The 18075-nt window shown below is 39.6% G+C and overlaps 2 protein-coding genes across 2 annotated transcripts in view; both read left to right on the top strand.

Moving 5' to 3' along the window:
* The window catches only part of LOC131976848 (alpha-1,6-mannosylglycoprotein 6-beta-N-acetylglucosaminyltransferase B-like), a 133877-nt gene that overhangs the window by 12572 nt on the left and 103230 nt on the right, over positions 1-18075 (top strand). The gene's annotated exons all lie outside the window — the stretch shown is intronic.
* On the top strand, positions 16067-17484 carry LOC131977890 (E3 ubiquitin-protein ligase TRIM69-like). The gene has a single exon (XM_059341389.1). It carries the CDS (start codon positions 16067-16069, stop codon positions 17168-17170), a length of 1104 nt encoding a protein of 367 aa, XP_059197372.1. The 3' UTR covers positions 17171-17484.

Consider the following 18075-nt stretch of genomic DNA (forward strand, 5'->3'; position numbering starts at 1 on the left):
TAATCGCCAAGAAGAGATCACTCTGTTTGGAAATGCTGCTGTGCTGAGATCCAAGCAGCGGCCGAGACTAATGGTTGTTTGAGTCGCATTAAACTCAGTTCTGTGATGTTCATTAGAAGGTTTCCATGCCATCCGTCAGAAAAAGACTCATGCCAATGTGTCACATTCCCAAAATATATTTCTACTTGTGTCCTCAGAAGACCTGAATCGAAAAAACATGAACCAATAAGTAAGTGCAGCTTGATTGCATATGCATTCCCCCCCCATTATTCTAAAGATCGTGTATATTTCAGTACATCAGTATGCAGTAGCTGGTACCGGTTGAGCACACCAGACACCCCCGCTCTGTGGTCCCCTTTCATGTTTTTTTCACACTGGATGTTCATCTCTCTCACCCATTCCCTGCAGTTATGTTTCCTTCCCATCGCTTCATGTCGAACAAATCTGGCATGACAATCTTCTGCATGTCGCTGGTGCTAGGTGCAGCAGGGGAGTCAGTCGGGGAGTACACTTTATCAGTGCCCTCATAGCCTGGGGAGTTTGAATGGACTGTGTGTATGTGTGTGTGTGAGACTACTTGTACCTCCTACATAGTGAGGACCGGCACAAGTTTTTAACAGAGTAAGGACAAATTTGGAAATCGGCCCTGAAAAAACTCAGTCAATCCCTATTCATGAGTCCTTTTATAAAAGCACTTAATATATTGTCCTTACCAGCTTCTTTCATACCCCTTTGCTTAGTTGCCTTACATCTTCATCACACACAAGTACAATGGCCCTCATTTATCAAACGAGCGTAGAAACCAGCGCAGATCTGAGTGTATATTTTGTCTTAGGACATCGCTCACGTGTGATAAACGATCGTATCTCGCCAATCGCATGGTAAAAATGATCGGCTGTTGATAAATGTGGCGGCTCGAAACGAGCGTCATTTAAATACCACGCCCTAATATATACCTGATTCAGATGCCTCGCCTTCAGAGTTTACGACACCAAAGGACGCAATATGGCCAAAAAGAGGATTTTTTTTACCCCCTAAAGTCAGCTTTATTAGCAAAGTGCACCGTTACAACAGGGGCAATATAGACATATTACAGAAATATGCAGTGAACTTGTTTGAGTTTATAACTATAAGTACTTTTATTTCATGAACCTCTGGGTTTATGAAATAGAAGTACTTATAGTTATAAACTCAAACAAGTTCACTGAATATTTTACATTTGGAGCACGGACAGCTTTTTGGTTGAAGGAGGTAAACAATGTTTTAAAGTAAGTTTTAATTCAAAAAGAAGAGGAATTTCTCAGAGGCAGAAAGTAAAACGCTGACGTCCAACAGCTGCAACACAACAAACTGGTTTTGTTTGGCAGCATAAAAAGTGAAAAGGAAAGAAATCAGTGGTGCTGTCAGCAGAGTAGCGGACTATTAAACTCCCGAGTAATTCATTTATACATTGTGATATAAAAAAGCCTTAATCTATGTAAAATCCGAAAATTGCTATTATTATGATGGAGATATATTATTCACCTCTTTACATTTACTAAGAATGATGTCCTAGTCAGAGGAGCGTGTGGTAGCGATGATTGGAAATGTTTCTATTCGGGCAGCACCGGCGGTGAAGGAGACACTGACGCTCCGGTGTCGGAGCTGGATAACAGTAAACAGCAGAAGATTTAACATTTAATATCCTCGGCTGGTATTCTGTTTCAAGAATTTCATGATCGCAGGGTGTATTTATTTTTGGATTATGTTTTAATGATAAATGATGTAGTCTAAACATGTTTTGCTTTGTCACCATTAAAAATCAAAAGACCACAGAGTTTTATCAGCTCAAGGCATCGATACAATAGTCTAAGATCAATTCTCCGACCCAGACGTGTGGACTTCACGCTGACACAAATTTGAGTACAAGAGCTGAGAGCAGACGTGAGATCTGATCGTACCCTCCGCTCACGTCCAAATTGATAAATGCCGAGGCTTGCGTAGAAATGATCTTACGCACACTTTACACTCACTTTCTGACGTACGCTCGTTTGATAAATGAGGGCCAGTGTGTTTGCACCTGTATTTTTTATACACACACACACACACACACACACTGTATTATCCAAATTTATATCTCTCCTCCCCAACTTTGTTTCCCCTCTGTGCAAACTTCAGGCCATTCACTGTGCTATTCCATCCTTAGCCCATTCCTAACACCAATACATATTAATGAGAAAGCCTATCCAATTTCCAAGTAGAGAAGGCCATTGTTCTGACCTAAGTGCTATTACCAGGCCGTAAATGAGAATTTTCCCCGCTGCACATTATATTATGGTTATGTCTCTGGGAAGGTTACTCAGCAGCAATATGCTGTCTCAATTACCCAGCCTGCATCAAGCTTTGTCTACAGGTCGCTAACTCATCGTTTCCTCCACCGTAAGCTGGGTATTTTCTCCGGTCCTGATAAAGTCATACTCAAGCGCGGTTGTGCTTCCTTTCTGCAGATATACACTAATGGTGTTTACGAAGCCCTGGCCTCTGTTGCTTGACGGTTTTGGGAAAACTACCGGTTGTATTATGTCTGTGTTGACAAAAAAATGGCAGCTGTATTTGTCTGGTTCCTTTACTGGTGTGGGCTGATAAGGTCGTTAAAGCACATCAAGCATGACTTGAGATTATTTCTTTCCTCAAGCCACCTATTTTCCCACCTCTCTCTCCTGATTCTCATTCTCACTCTGCTTTCCCTCAGCGATGCCTGGTGAGAGTCTGAATAATTGTAGGGTAGATGTAGCTTTTTTTTTTGTCTCCTCGGCTCACTTCTGCCTATTCCTTGACCGCCTTTTCTCCTTCTCTCGCATGCATGCCTGTGTTCCACAGCCCAAAAAAACCCACTCCTGCCTTTGTCTGAAAAGCGACCAAATAGATCACTGCAATGCAGGGGAATTAATTTAATTGGCACAAAGAGTAAATGGAGGGGTGATTAAAAAGGCAACAACACAAAGGGCTGTGAACTATTTTCATATCTTTAAAATGACAGATTTGACTCTAAATAAAGTTTCATTTCAGATGGTTAGCAGACAACCATCAGTTGGAGACTATCAGAGAGCCAGACCTCTTTATGGGCAGTAGCCCTTGCCTCTTGTGTTGTCTTTTCACGTGATACATGTGCAAAGATACTGACACTATGCCAAATGCCAGCAGCAGTATAAAATGTTTAACATGGACAAATAACCTCTATTTTTTAATGCAATATTAGAATATATACTGTAAACAAATGAGAACATTGCCATGACATTGATAAAATGTACTATCTGTTGGAAAAGACACAAAAGAATATTGATTTTTTGCAAAAAACTGAGAGGGGATCATTTCGAACCAGAACCAATCGGCTATCATCTGGTGACAATATGCCTCTGGGGGCTAGAGGTTATATTTCTAGGGTTCCAGTGTAGTCCGTGGATATCTGGTCCAAGACTTTCTCTTTTATGTGCTGGCCTTTGTTTACAGTCCAGTTAGCAACTTGAGACATGAGTTTGAGTTGAAAAACAGCATCTATGACCAGATTGTTTCATATAGCCAGTTTAGCTTTTAGTTAGCTAAGCTAATAAAAAGTTAAATCTTCATCAGACGATAGCTGATGGATTTTGAGATTTCATTTCAGCCAATGTTCTACAGTCTATGGTTCTACCTCTACTGCTCTCCACAGGGACTGTTTACCTACATTCAACCAAAGCCCACTCAAATGTAACTGGCTTTTAAAGTTTCCCAGTGGAATGAGGGAGGGCTGTAAACGGTTTTCTTTTAGAGAAAACCCCACAAACAGAGCTCCACCATGGAATGAAAGTGGCACCATTCAGTTTATCACAAAAAACAATGTATTTAATTGGAAGTTTAATTGTGCAGTTGTGTTAACAATTCCTACCAATAATCATAGTCTCATTTGTTTAACAGCTATTATGCCAATCAGTTTTTAGTAATATTTGACAATTTATATTTGAGAAAATGCAATATGAGGGAAACATAAACTCACACAAGGAAGCTGAGTTGCCTCATTCATGCATACTCTTCTCCTTGACACAAAAAAATGCATTACAAGGGGATTTGTGACAGGCGGGTGCTACAAAAATGGCATAAGGCATGCCACACTTTAATTGTATGCAGTACAACAATGAAACTGCCCCTGGTAGAAATGGGTAGAGAGCAGAACTCAGCTTAGAAATGGATGCATAAGCTACCATAAATAAATAATGTTACCAACACTGATTTTAGATTGGTGGAACAGTAAATCCTATATACTGTATGCACTGTATGTGGATGGCTTAGTTGGATACGGTGCTTATGTAGCAGCACAATGCCTATGAGGGCACTGGTGCTATTTCAGGAAACGCTGCAAGGAGGAAGTGACACGTCTCTTAGGGCAGCAGAGAGGCAATAAAGATAAACAGATGAGGAGAAAACAATAGATGAGAGAGATCTCTCTAATAAGAGTTAACTCTGCTCTGCTTGTTTGTTTCACAGTGCAACACACTCCTTTTTGATTTGCATCATTTGCTGCATTGACACTGCAGCTCTCTTCTCCTCCATGTCAATGTGGCTTTTTTATTTTTCTCCCTGTCATTGTCTTTTGATCTGGCTTCTTGTTCGAGAGCAGTAAATGTAATGTTTGTCAGCAGGTTTGACATTTTGGCACAAAGAGATCCTAAATTATTGAGCATTTACAAAACATACTTGACATTACTGTACCAGTTTGTATGAAACAATCATGTAATAAAAAAAAGCATATTTACACATAAAGCAACCAAAGTACACAAATAAAGTCATTTACATTGGGTTTATATAAGCAGGGCATACACACAAATATGTTTTGGACATGATGTTACTTTGTCCACCGCTCAGTTTTGATATTGTACTTTCTTATTGTATGTGGTTTAAAAGGCTATTTGTGGAGATTGCTATTTCCCAAATATAAAGAATTGTGATTCCTTAATGTGTATGCCATATGAAATGATTAAACTAAATATACTTCCAGACACACAGCTAGAGTGTTACCTCAACATTTTTTAAGTTTTCCAAACATTATTGAAACAAAGCAAATGGCTAACAAAAGCCCCTGCCATGAATTTAGAGCATTATTTAGCAAGATTTGGTATGTTTGCGACATACATTACTTATGATCAGTAAGTAGTGAGTCAACTTTTCTAACACAGCTAAACATCAAGCAAGTGCAACAACACAAAACGTGGCAAGTCAGCTAATATGACTTACTTATCCAACAGCAAGAAGACTAGCTTTGCATCTGTCTTTTATCTTTTTGTTGTGCAGGTCTCTGCCTCTCGTCTGCCACTAAAAGCTCTATCAAAGATTTACTCTTGTCCGGTGGCATCTTGCTTGGTGCCTCACTTTTTATTAGCTTCCTCCATCAAAGTTCTTTTCTATCTCTTTGCGTCTGCCATGACATCCATAGTGGTTTGCTGAACCCGGTTCTGTTGCGCACTGTTTTTGGCAAGATACCAGCGTAACCAACGCAACAAATAAATATTTCTGTCAATCATCAACTGAAGGACATCAGATGGAAAGCCTGAGAATATTTTCTCTACAAATCTGTGACATAGCTGGTGGTGTGTGACTCAGCGCTATAAAGCCTTACATACTTCTCGTGGGAAATTGTACCCACTCAGCAAAGTTACAAAGTGGCTCAGAGTGGGAATGACAGAGGAGCCATACTCCCTATTACAAGTCAGTGTTGCTTCAAAATGATTTTAAAGTTATCTTAGGGTAAATAGTTTCATAATGTTACTTTAAGGATGGACACACTCTCTCCCTCTCTCTTTCTCAAAGCTATACAAGCACACTAAAGATAGTTTCTTAAATCTTTTCTTTACTCCCCTACCTCACCTCTCCGTTCCTGCAAGATGGACACAGAAACCGTCTCTTGCTGACAGGTAATAGCAGAGAATGAGAGAAGCAGTTTGACTACAGGAAAAAAAAAAAGGCCTGGAAGAGAGAGAAATGAATGGGTGCTCAAGGGAGTCTCCCTTAGCACCAGACAGGTGGACTTAACCTCATCTACGTGTGTGTTTGCTTATACGTGTGTGTGTGAGAGAAGGGCCTGTTTGCAATAGCTGGGGAGATGAACTGTCTGAGCTAAGGTGAAAGGAGAGGAGAGTGATTGCACAGAGTTTAGAAGAAAGCTCAGTTTAGGGCAGCTGAGATGTTTTCATTTTAAAAGAAGGGATACACAGGGGCGTAAAGCTAAATTAAGATGCATGTGTGCTGGAGACACAGATCTATAAACATGGTCTTTTGCGCACTCGTCACGCAGTCAGTTGAAATTACGGTCAACTTCACTGCATCTCTTTTCTTTCTCCCCTTCTGCTTCTCGCTCTCTATCTATCTGCCACACAACCTGCACACAAACAGACACACAAACAAACACGTGCCAAGATTTCCCATGCTTCCAATAATCACATGGTATCAATGATCACACCAGCAGCGATAATTATAGCCGTTATGTTGAACATCTGTCAGCGATACGTGATAATGTCAGGAAGCTGTTGATGGTTGCCACCAGTCCTGTGACACACAAACACTTGCAAAAGCTATCACTTATAATTACCTTTCAGAATATGTGTTACATTTTTAAAAAAAATCTGTTTTTACCCCGATGAGGTGTAGTTGTTTGGTTTGTAATAAAAAATATTATTGTTTGAAAGAGCAGAAGTGTTTCTTGAGCGGATAATGTCACCTCTGACTTTACTGTATGTTACAGAGATAAGAAATAACTTGTTTCAAAACCACTGGCTACTTGTACCAAACATTTTGAACATCTCAATTATAGATAATGTCACACTTCAGTTTGCAGTTTGGAATCATCTGTTATATTGATGTTTTTCTTCTTTCCTTCAATAACGGCTATTTCAACAGAGATTAAAAACAGTCCTATTCAGACACATTTATTCATTTTTGAAGTTGTTTTGACCCCCAAAAAGAAAACATTTCTGTCTAGTGTAACTGTTGTAACCATTTTTCTGCCAAATCCCCTTTGATTTCAAATGTGTTTTCTAGCCCAGAAATGTGTAAGTGACCCGAGATTATCTTTGGGCTTTGCAGTTTACTAAGTGGTTAGACTGAATCATCTATTAAATAGCTTTGCTAAAGCAACACGCCTGTTAATGCACTGATATATGAACCTGTCCTGTTTAAATCTGCATTCATTTTAATGCTAATTTTCTTTCACCAAATGACTGGCTATTTGTTATATTGTTACTCAGCTGTAGCTCATAGGTGTCTTTGTCTTTTTCTGCCATTTAAATGATTGTGGTTGAACCATAATGGGACAAGATTTTGATATTCTGGTTATCTTTTCTAGTCGCTTTAGTTTTGACGAATCGTGTTTGAGTGATTTGCTTGAATGCAGGTAAACAGTCCGTGTCAAGACCAAGAAAGAGACGGAGCGCATTGGCTGAAATGAAGTCCTAGAACCCACTGTCTTTAGTCCGTTGAGGATTTAGCCTTTTATTCGCTTTTCTTTTCAATGTATCTACATTCAGAGAACCAGTCCAGTTGTAAACATCATCTGTCAATTCCAACTCCATTGTTGCGGCTCAAGTTGCTAATTAGACGAAGAAGAGGAAGTCTTGGCCCAGATATCTATATCTGCTGGCTACAATGGATAACCCGGAAATATTGGCGCTTGCCCTCAGATGCTAAATTGTCGCCAGACTGAGAGCCGATGGGTTCCGACATTGGTTAAAGCATTGGAAATTCGCCTGGATATTTTGGGGACCTTTTTATTTAATTTTTAATGACCATTGTCTTGGCCTACAACATGCTCAGTCTGAGAATACATGTAATATCTTCTTGGCACTGGATGTTGTGGATGATTGTGAGGCACTAATAATAATATAATGTGTTCATAGAAAGCTATTTAATATGTGCATACAGTATGCATGAAGTCGTTTATTGTTTGGAATGACAACAAGCTCTTCAATTCTTTACCTAGACATACATGCTGCCTGCTGACAGCTTTCTCTCACTCGAGCATCTTTTTAGCAGCTTACTGAGCTGATCTGGTAGTGTGTGAGCTGTACTGCCAAGCCTTGGGCTCTTCCTCTCTCTGGGAAAGTTAAAATGGCATTACCTGTCAGCTCGGATGATAGGGCCCATCCGTTTCTCAGTAAATAAAAGACATGCCGAAGCACAACAGAAAAAAAGGCAATTTCTAAAAGGTTTTCCCAAATCTCTCATTCTTTGTTTCTGTCATGTAACATTCAGTAGATTTGTCTGCTGAGAAATGCATCACATTTGAATGGAAACGGCTTTAACAAGCACAACCATTTTTCCTTGTCAGAAACACTCACCTTACCATAGACGTGGTGGAGTACAGTCGCTTTCCTGGGATTTACAAATAAAAATGAGAGTTTAATGCTGTTCACTTCAAGCACAAGTTCAGTTGCAGCCAGAGTGGCGAGGCGTGAAACATTTACAATGTTGTACAGATACTAATTATAGCTTCTGGCTAATCTTTGTAGTCCCAAAATGCCTTAATCGTGCAGTGCTTTGTATGCATCCATCTAAATGTTTGTAGGAGTGTGTACGTATGTCGGCATGTGTGCCAACATGTTGCATTTGGCCCTGCTTACATGTGGGTGTGTCAATCCAGATTTAGATTTCTTTATCTGCCTCCGGGAGATCAAGTTGGATTAATCCGTTTTGATTGATCGCTCTCATTTCCTTAATGGACTCGCTCAAGGCGCCGTCAGTCTTTGTGGCTCCCACCAGGCTTTCAGATTGAGAAAAAAATGAAATGTGTCCGACTCAGCATCCTGTGGCCGGGGAATCTGGGAATACACACAAACCTGTGGTTCATGCTGTAGATTATTTACACATACAGTGGTGTGATCATTCCCAAACATATATAGGACGGCACATATATATAGGCTCCGACCTCCACGCTCTCCCTCTCTCACACAAACACAGCTAACTATACCCACAAGCTTTTGAAGCAGCTGAGCTCAGACAGTTTAGCAAGTCGATGGAGAAAATTGCCTCAAGCCCCTCAGCACGGCTTTGTGCAAATAAAATCCATGCTGCATTCACATCTAGAAAAAAAATGTTCACAGCAATTAAATGTACTTTACATCTACATTAAAATGCACCCAGCTGTAGAGCAGTTATTGTATCTTCTTCTGTGATCCCCTGGGATTGTGTTTGAAATTATAGATTTGTTTATGCATAACCCACCTCCTGTCCACAGTGTCCATTGTTCTGCTCCTCTACACAAGTCCCACTCTCTGTCTTCTCTCTACTTTATACATTTATATGGGTTGGTTTTGTTTACGCCAACTGCCATGTAACGCGCAGGCACATTATATTTTTCTGCTCAAGATGTCTTGTAGAAGCACTGAGGTGTCTTTTGCTGCCATGTTTCAACATGGCTTCTCTAAACTGCCGTGTCAGCTTATCATGGACCCATACTTTCAACCATTAGTTTGTCTTAAATGTTTCTCTAGTCTTAGGTCTTATTTCTTGTGTCCTTATCAAGGAAATCATGCTGGCATAAAGTGGACCCCTCCCTCTACCTTTTGAACTAAACGTTTGCTGTGTGCAGCTGAACAAATCGATACCATATCATCATTACCAGACCAATCAGTGTCACCGCTGTCAACGACCAGACAGAATCTGTTAAGGTTAAGCTGTGTTGTGCGTGTCTAAGTGACCACGTATTATCATTTGTTGGACAGAGGTGGGGGTGTGGGAGGAATGAGCAGCCTCTATTCAATGCCAACATTTTCAACTGTTGTTCTGTCACTCTTTAGCTGCAGCCATCAGTCCATTACAATATGGTATCAAGCATCACAAAGACACAACACTGAAGGAGAGTTATTGTACTCACTTTTTCTAGATACTGTTTCTCGTGATGAGCAGATAACTCATGTCAATACCAAATTATAGCTTTGAAATAATTTAGAAACAATGTCACTATTGCACCATTTTTTTCACCAGATAACACTGAGAAGCAGATTGTAAAATGTCCCACTCAGTATCTATCCTGATCAAACTCAAAATTGTTTGTTTTCATTATGTTAAAGAAATCTGCTGATATATTGTTATTTGGTTCAAAGAATGAGTAAAGTTTCGTTCGGCTAAACTGGATTAAAAGAAAAACTAAAAGAGCACTCAGTCTGAATTTGACGCATTCTGTTTTTATTCACCATTTACACATCGGCCCAAATGTTTTGAATCGTACTGACACAGCCTGCAATACACATCTGCAGCACAGTAAGGAGTTCAAAATGAAAATGTCTTTGACCAATCGGGAAATGGTTTTGATCACTTCTTTGGCTGAAGCGTTGAGATTGTACTAATAAGAAGCAACAAAGATTTTACAATATAAAAGCAGTATATATAGCAGTATATCGCTTTGTGTGTGATGGCTTGTCTTCAAAGGGACTTTATTGGCATTGTTACACAGAAAGGTGGCTGCTGTGAAGCAAAAAGTGGGTCATTCTTTAACAGCACTAAAGCGGGCAGATTGACAAAAATTAGTTAGACATTTCAGCTTTAAGGAAACTTTACTGTGCATTTTTCTGAATAACATGGAAACTAGATGTAATCTTATTGAATATGCCACACAAAGAACTGCTAATGCAATTATGTAATTAACAAACATACTTGGAACTGTCTAGTCGCTATCATCAATATTTCATAAGAACATCATCCTCAGCACAGGGGAATTAGTAAATAATTGATTAGCCATCCTGTGGGATTTAATTAGAGTTTTCTTTGCACGTGTGGTGTTATGATTTGTGTGTTGTGCCTCTGTAAATGTAGCGTGGCATGCCCATGTTTCTACTGGGCCAACTGTAATCATTGCCCACTATCATCTTTTTTTTTTTTTTTACTTTTTTTTTAATTTTTCACATTTTTCCAGTGTCTTACACAGACAATCAAGACATATGAATCTCATAAATCAAAACATACATAAATCAGAACATACAGGTCACCGAGGGAAATCAAACTCTTTGTCTCAGAAAAAAAAAAGAAGAAGAAAAACACACTATGAAGTAGGGTCACAGTAATCCATAGGTAGGAGGTTAGGAGTTATTCTGTTTTCTCATTTACATACGTAAGCCATTTCGACCAATATTTCAGGGCTTTGTTACGGTTCAGTCTTAGAGAAAAAGTCAACATCTCCATTTCATATATCTCTCTTACAGTGGCTGACCACTCTCCCATCGTTGGTGGCTCTCTGTTAAGCCATTTCCTAGTTACTGGTTTTTTTCCAGCTGCCAATAGTATCTTTAGTAGGTATTTATCTTGGGATGTAAGGTCAGTTGGTAGATTGCACAAATAAACGGTTTGAAAAGTATATTTAATGTCAAAACCAAGAATTAAGTTTATTTCTTCACCCACTATCATCTTTAAGTGGCCCGCAATGTTGACGGCGTAGTGCGCACTTTGTTCCAAATCTCCCTCTGGTTTGTCAAAATGTCTCATCTCCGGGTCAGCGTCAGCAGATTAAAACACAGTCGAGTCTCAGGTAGCTGAAAGATAATGCAATTAGGCAGAGAGCACAGAGCCTCAGCTGCAAACGGAGGCTTATTGAAGCTGACGCTGCTGTCAGATTAGGCTGGGAGGGAGACACATCAGAGTCTGAGCTTTAGTATATGTATATGTTGATGTGTGAGTGAGTGTGTTGGACAGAGCGGGCGGGCGCGGCAGCCTGCTGCAGATTACACAACAGAGTGTCAATTGGGAACAGAGACAACTCTCCTCTCCATCCCTCTGTTTGGTTTCTCTTCTTTGTTTGTTTGGTTCTTATCCTCAGCTGCAGATTTCGGATCTAATCACAGGTTTTATTATATTTGAATTGGTCTTTCAATGAACTTTACTTAATTGAGAATATTTCATTCTTCATAACAGTTGCCACCAAATTTTATAATTCCACAATGATCCACAGAAGCTCATGGGCAACATGAAACTATTAATGGCAAAATATTACTCTTTGGTGTATTTGATAGACTATTAAATGTTTTGTAAGTGATTTTCTTATATTTTTTGCTATCTTTAGAGGGCCCATTGGTTTGCCTGGTTTTATTTCTAAACAGATTAAAGCTATAAAAGCATATTGGACTCTTAAACTAAGATGCCACACCCTGAACTGAAATGAATGGTGTTGGTTTCTGTTGTGTTCTGTACAGTATTAAGAACAGAGTTCAGTGTATGATACAGAGTCTTTATTCCCTTGCTTGCTTGCTTGCTTGCTACGTACAATGTTTGTGGTAATGAGGTGGAAGATCAGTCATACATAAAATCATGATAAAAGTGTTTCATTATTCAGTGCCGCTTTGAGATTAGCTAGCTGCTATGTTTCCTGAAACTTTAAACAATGCCTTCTGTTTTCTGTTTTACTCATCTTGGCAGGGAAAAAAAAAACACATTTGCTGCTTTAAAATTCCATCAGCGGCTGAAAGTTTGGGAGTTTGCACTTGCAAAAAGCATTGATGGCTGTTTCAGCAAAATGCTGTTTATACCCGTTTTTCACGAGCTGTATAGAAGCTGCTTGCACTTTAACAAGATGTATGCTAGCCACAAAACACTTCTGGTGCTGAATGAATTGAAGTCGGTATGAAAAATGAAAAAATAAGTAAATGTGTGAAGTGTTTTCCACATTAGAGGTAACAACTGTGTTGTTCCTCTAAAGCGTGACGTTCATTTTCTATTTTGGCGCCGTGAAACACATGTCACAGGTCGTTGCCACTGGCTAAAAGCCTCCAGATAAACACCTTTTGCACTGTACACCTGAAGTGCCCCTGGCCCAGCTGTTAATTTTAACTGTAAACATTTGTATATCCCTAGTTTGCAACTCAGCCTCCCAGTATCACAGGGCCAGATGTCCATTCTGGCTCCAAGAGTGGTATATCTTTCCTCTCTCACACACGGTTTCACCAGTCCTTTGCTTCATTACCTGTGAGCCAGAGTAAATAACGGGATGAGTGAAGGTGCCAGGCTGCTGAAGTGTGCCATTGAGCAAAAAAAAAAAGGAAAAAAAGACGGCAGCTTCTGCCAAAGCTCTCGGCACGGAGCAAAGCCTTGACAGATGCTAATTTATCTGCTGAGGGCTGAATTATAGAGACAAACACTTATAAGTCCAGAGAGGGAAACAGGCAGAGACTATTGGATAAGATTTAAGGAGAATAGGGAGTGAGAGATGCCAGAAGGGAAAGTATGAAGAAGTCAGGAATAGTGTGGATGAAGAATCTGTGAGTATATAAAAAAGGGTGAGGAGACAAATGGAGACAAATGACAGCGAGGTTGCTGAGTGATATTACTTTTAGCCCAAATAGCTGCTAAAGCATTTTGTACAGAATAAATGTGTGATAAAGAGTTAAAGGAGAAACAAAAAGTGGTAAGAAAATCCTTTTTTGTTTCACATTACACATAATCACCATATAAACTTCCCACTGGTATGTTGCCAAAACAGGTGTAAAATGTATTCACAACACAGTAGGTCAATCGTTCCGAATGAAGTTAAAAGTGAATCACTGTCCTCTTAGTCATCACAAAGCCTGGCAGCAGAAGTTACTGGCTCCATGCATTTCTAGAAACTGAAAACAAGTAGCCAGCAAGTGCTTACGTACAATGAAATGTTTCACAAATGTTAAGAAGGAAGGATAAAAAAGCATGGTGCTAGGAAAGGCCCTATTGATGTGAGCTTTACAATTCAGTATGTATAACATAAATTGTGACAGTAGCCTCTGGCATGTATCTTGTTATTTCTGGAAAACTGATGGATGACCACTGAAATCCACTTGTCTTAAACCGGTTTTACCGCTGCTCTTCCATCTTTGCCTTATCCTTCCCTCAGGGCTGCTGTGGAACTATGTTTCATTGTGATGTTGATTGATAGGAGGCCTTCAGGTGATGTAGTGAAAGATAATGGAGAGGCAAAGAAGATACAGCACATGCAATTACTGCCTTGGACTTGGCATGTCCACAACAGTTAAAAAAACATACTGAACCATCTTATTGTGATGCATCTATTTGTCTATTTAATATTACAGTTTCTCTGATGCCAAATGAGCACCACAGATGTTGGTTTCAATGTGGAACTCTTATTGACTTTAATGGCAGGAAGCAGTCTAATCTTTCTACTGGGATTTTCAGTCCAGATTTTCTATTTCTTTGTCTGTGCACAGTGTAATTGTAGCTACAGGCAACTCTGTGCAGCATTTTTGCACGGTGCAACCATGTAAATAAAACTGAAAAGATGCAGTCTGTCCATGAAATATTATTTGTTTGCAGCACATGTCATGACTAAGTCAAAGGTAACTGGTTTCTTTCTGAACATGTCTTTACTTTAACGAATGGAGCTTCATTGTTCATTATATTGTCACTAAATTTAGATATTCTTTTGAGATTTGTTGTTCCTTTAGATCAGGCATGTCCAAACTATTCCACAAAGGGCCGTGTGGTTGCAGGTTTTCGTTCCAACCAAGCAGCAGCACACCAGACTTGACTCAGTTAATCAACTGATCTCAGTCTTCAGACAGCTGATTGGTCAAACTGTGTGCTTTTGCTTGGTTGAAACGAAAACCTGCAGCCACACGGCCCTTTGTGGAATAGTATGGACACGCCTGCTTTAGATTATGTAAGTCAGTAAATACAGTATAAACATTATATCATGTGAGCTAGCTGTTGCAGTTGTGTTGCTAACACATATCCCACAGGGTAATGCATATATAATATTAGAACCAAGAATTAAAAGGAAAATGGGTAAAACTGAACTACTAACTATTTGAGGTTTCACTTAAAATAACTAGTCAATAACTTGACTAGTTATTTACTATGACTTATTGGTCAAACTTATACATAGTGTTTGTTAGAAGTGTGAATCAGCAGAGGCCCACGATACGATTTTATCACGATACTTGCGTCACAATATGCTATTATTGTGATTTTAAGCATTTTGCAATATTGTGAGTATTGCAATACAATATATTGCAATTTAACTGTTTAAATGCATTTTGTGTCCTCAAAATGTAATTTAATCAAGAATTGTTTAGCAAATAAGAGAAAATTCTCAGTCTATTCATCTCACTTCAGTCTTTTTATTTCTCCACAATGAGAGTCAAACCCACAGACTGACCAACAAAGTATTCAGTCAAACTGAACTGATATCAAACATGTATGGACGACAACAATTGGAGCATTTTCTCAAAATTGAAGCTTCACTACTCTGAATTTTTTTTATAGGTTCAACTAATTCAAGTTCATGTTTATGTTGTTACCTTGAGCCTGGAATCACAGGACAGTGTTTGCCATATTTACTTTACGTGGAAAGGCAAAAGTATGTCACTTTTCAAGTCAATCTTGAAAGGCAAAAAACCCTTATCTTCTGAGAAGAGAGGGGAGGAGCAACTCTGGTAAAGCGAAACAGTTTTAATGCCACATAAACACTGCACCTTCGTGTGAGCAACACCAGAACAGCAGTCGAGACACTTGTTTAATTTTCTCTCAAAAGAAAAAGTTGACCTAAACAGGCCTTTCTCAACAACACAGCAGAATCTCTGTCAACACCGGTGAGTACAGCTGAACATTTTTAAACTTTTCAACATTGGCAAAAAACTCCAAGACATTCCATTGTGTTAGTGTTTTACTTAAGTGTAAAATGACTTCTTGATATTCCGGTCGACCTATCTAGGTTTTTTAATGACACTTTCACCTTTGCCTCACTGTAGACATGTCTGCTGTCAGCTGTCTGCTGTCTGAAGATCAGTTTCTGTGCACCGTTTGTCTGGGTGTGTTCTCTGAGCCAGTCACCCTACCATGTGGACACAACTTCTGCAAAATCTGCTTTACTGAACACTGGAATATTAGAGACCAATGCCATTGTCCCAACTGTAAAAAGGACTTTGAAACAAGACCTGAGCTGCATGTCAATACTTTCATCACTGACATGGCTGCTTTGTTCAGACAAAAATCTCAACAAAAAGCAGGAAAAATTCCCTGTGACGTCTGCTCGGGAACTAAACTGAAGGCCTGGATGTTCTGCCTTGTGTGTCTGTTTGTCATGCTCTGGATGGTTTTCGACAGCAAGACACAGGATGTTGTTCCTCTGAAAAAGGAAAATGAGAAAAAGACGTCCGAGCTCGGGCTGACAGAGGCTGAAATTCAACAGGCGATCCAGAAGAGACAACTGAAGCTGCAGGTGTTCAAACACTCAGTGGAGCTCAGTAAAGAGAATGCAGACAGAGAGATAGCAGAAGGGGTTCAGGTCTTCACAACTCTGAAGGAGTATGTTGAGAGAAGCCAGGCCGAGCTCATCGACATGATCGAAGAGAAGTTTAGAAAAACGGAGAAACAGGCTGACAAATTCGCCAAAGAGCTGCAACAGGAAATCTCTCACCTGAAGAAGAGAATTACTGATACCGAGTCTGAAGACGACCTTCCTGTCCCCCAAAGCTCCCCATCCCTTAACACTGCTCCACCCATCAAGGACTGGACAGAAGTCAGTGTCCATAAACCTTCATATGATGGGACTGTGGTGAGAGCTGTGATCCAGCTAGAGCAAAAACTCATGGATGCGATAACAGATCTGCTTGTGGCCGAGCTGAAAAGGGTCCAGCAATACGCAGTGGATGTGACTCTTGATCCTGATACTGCACATCCTTCATTAATTCTGTCTGATAACGGAAAACAAGTAAATTGTAGTGATGATTATAAGAATCTTCCAGACGACCCAGGAAGATTTAATTATTGTGTTAATGTCTTGGCAAAGCAGAGTTTCTCTTCAGGAAGATTTTACTATGAGGTTCAGGTTAAAGGGAAGACTTCTTGGGATTTAGGAGTTGCCAGAGAATCAATCAACAGGAAGGGAGAAATCATACTTTCTCCTCAAAATGGTTTCTGGACAATATGTTTGAGGAATGACAATGACTTCAGAGCCATTGCTGATCCTAATGTTGATCTCTTTCTGAGCAGGAACCTTGAGAAAGTGGGGGTGTTTGTGGATTATGAGGAGGGCCTGGTCTCCTTTTATGACGTTAATGCTGCATATGTTATCTACTCCTTTACTAACTGCACCTTCAATGAGAAACTCTACCCATACTTCAGTCCCAATCTTAACGATGGTGGCAACAACTCTGCCCCCCTGATCATCTCTCCAATCAATCACACTGACTAAGAAAATGACTCATTTACCAGTATGGTGTACTGTATGATTAGTTTTCTTCATACTCTGATTATTCCCCACCTGAACTGATTTTGTTTGAAGCATGTGTAACTAGTCCTGCTGCAGCTGTTAGCCTGTGTTGCCTCATATAAACAAAATGGCAGTGTTACAGTTTGATTAGTGAACCTGTTAACTCATGATCTCAATTATTTACGGCAATTAACCAATACTTGATTAATCCTGACATCTCTAGTATGAAGTTGGGACTTTTGGCAAATCTTTCATTCGCTTTTTGGTTTTTGGTAAAGCTCTTTATCTTTCTGCAGATTACCAAGTTCATTAAAAAAAGCTTCATGACTTACACAATATCAAGATGCTTTGGTGGTTTTATTTCCGGTGAGGACTTTATTTATTACACACACACACACACACACACACACACACACACACACACACACACACACACACACACAAAGATCAAATAAAAAAACACTTCTGAATATAAATAACTGTTGATTATTCCTTACTTAGTCATTGTGCTTTAAGAATGGCCATCAATAGTTCAGCATGAATGTGTGAAGTATTTATTTTATTCAACGGCCAGGCCATGCTGACTGTTTTTTTCAGAGACTGTAGTTGGCTCTGTTTTAAGGCTAGTGAAGGTACTTGTATCGTATGAAATTAAGACCTAAGAAAACAATTGGTACCATGCCGTGATATCTTGTTGGGAAGGGGGTAAATAACGCCTCAAAGTTATATGGGGTACATTTTAGTGAGGGAAAAACTGGCAAGGCCATTTCAAGGGGGCTTGACTTTTGACCTCAAGGTATCTGAATAAAAATGGGTTTTATAGATATCCACAAGTCTTTATGTTCATTCCATGGAGTTTGGGGCAAAAAAACATGTAATTTTCCCAT

The sequence above is a fragment of the Centropristis striata genome, chromosome 1, assembly GCF_030273125.1.
Source record: "Centropristis striata isolate RG_2023a ecotype Rhode Island chromosome 1, C.striata_1.0, whole genome shotgun sequence".
NCBI classification, from domain to species: Eukaryota; Metazoa; Chordata; class Actinopteri; order Perciformes; family Serranidae; genus Centropristis; species Centropristis striata.

Bases quoted from the DNA above. Each gene is read 5' to 3' on its own strand.
- LOC131977890 (XM_059341389.1), top strand. From the start codon at position 16,067: ATGGTTTTCGACAGCAAGACACAGGATGTTGTTCCTCTGAAAAAGGAA.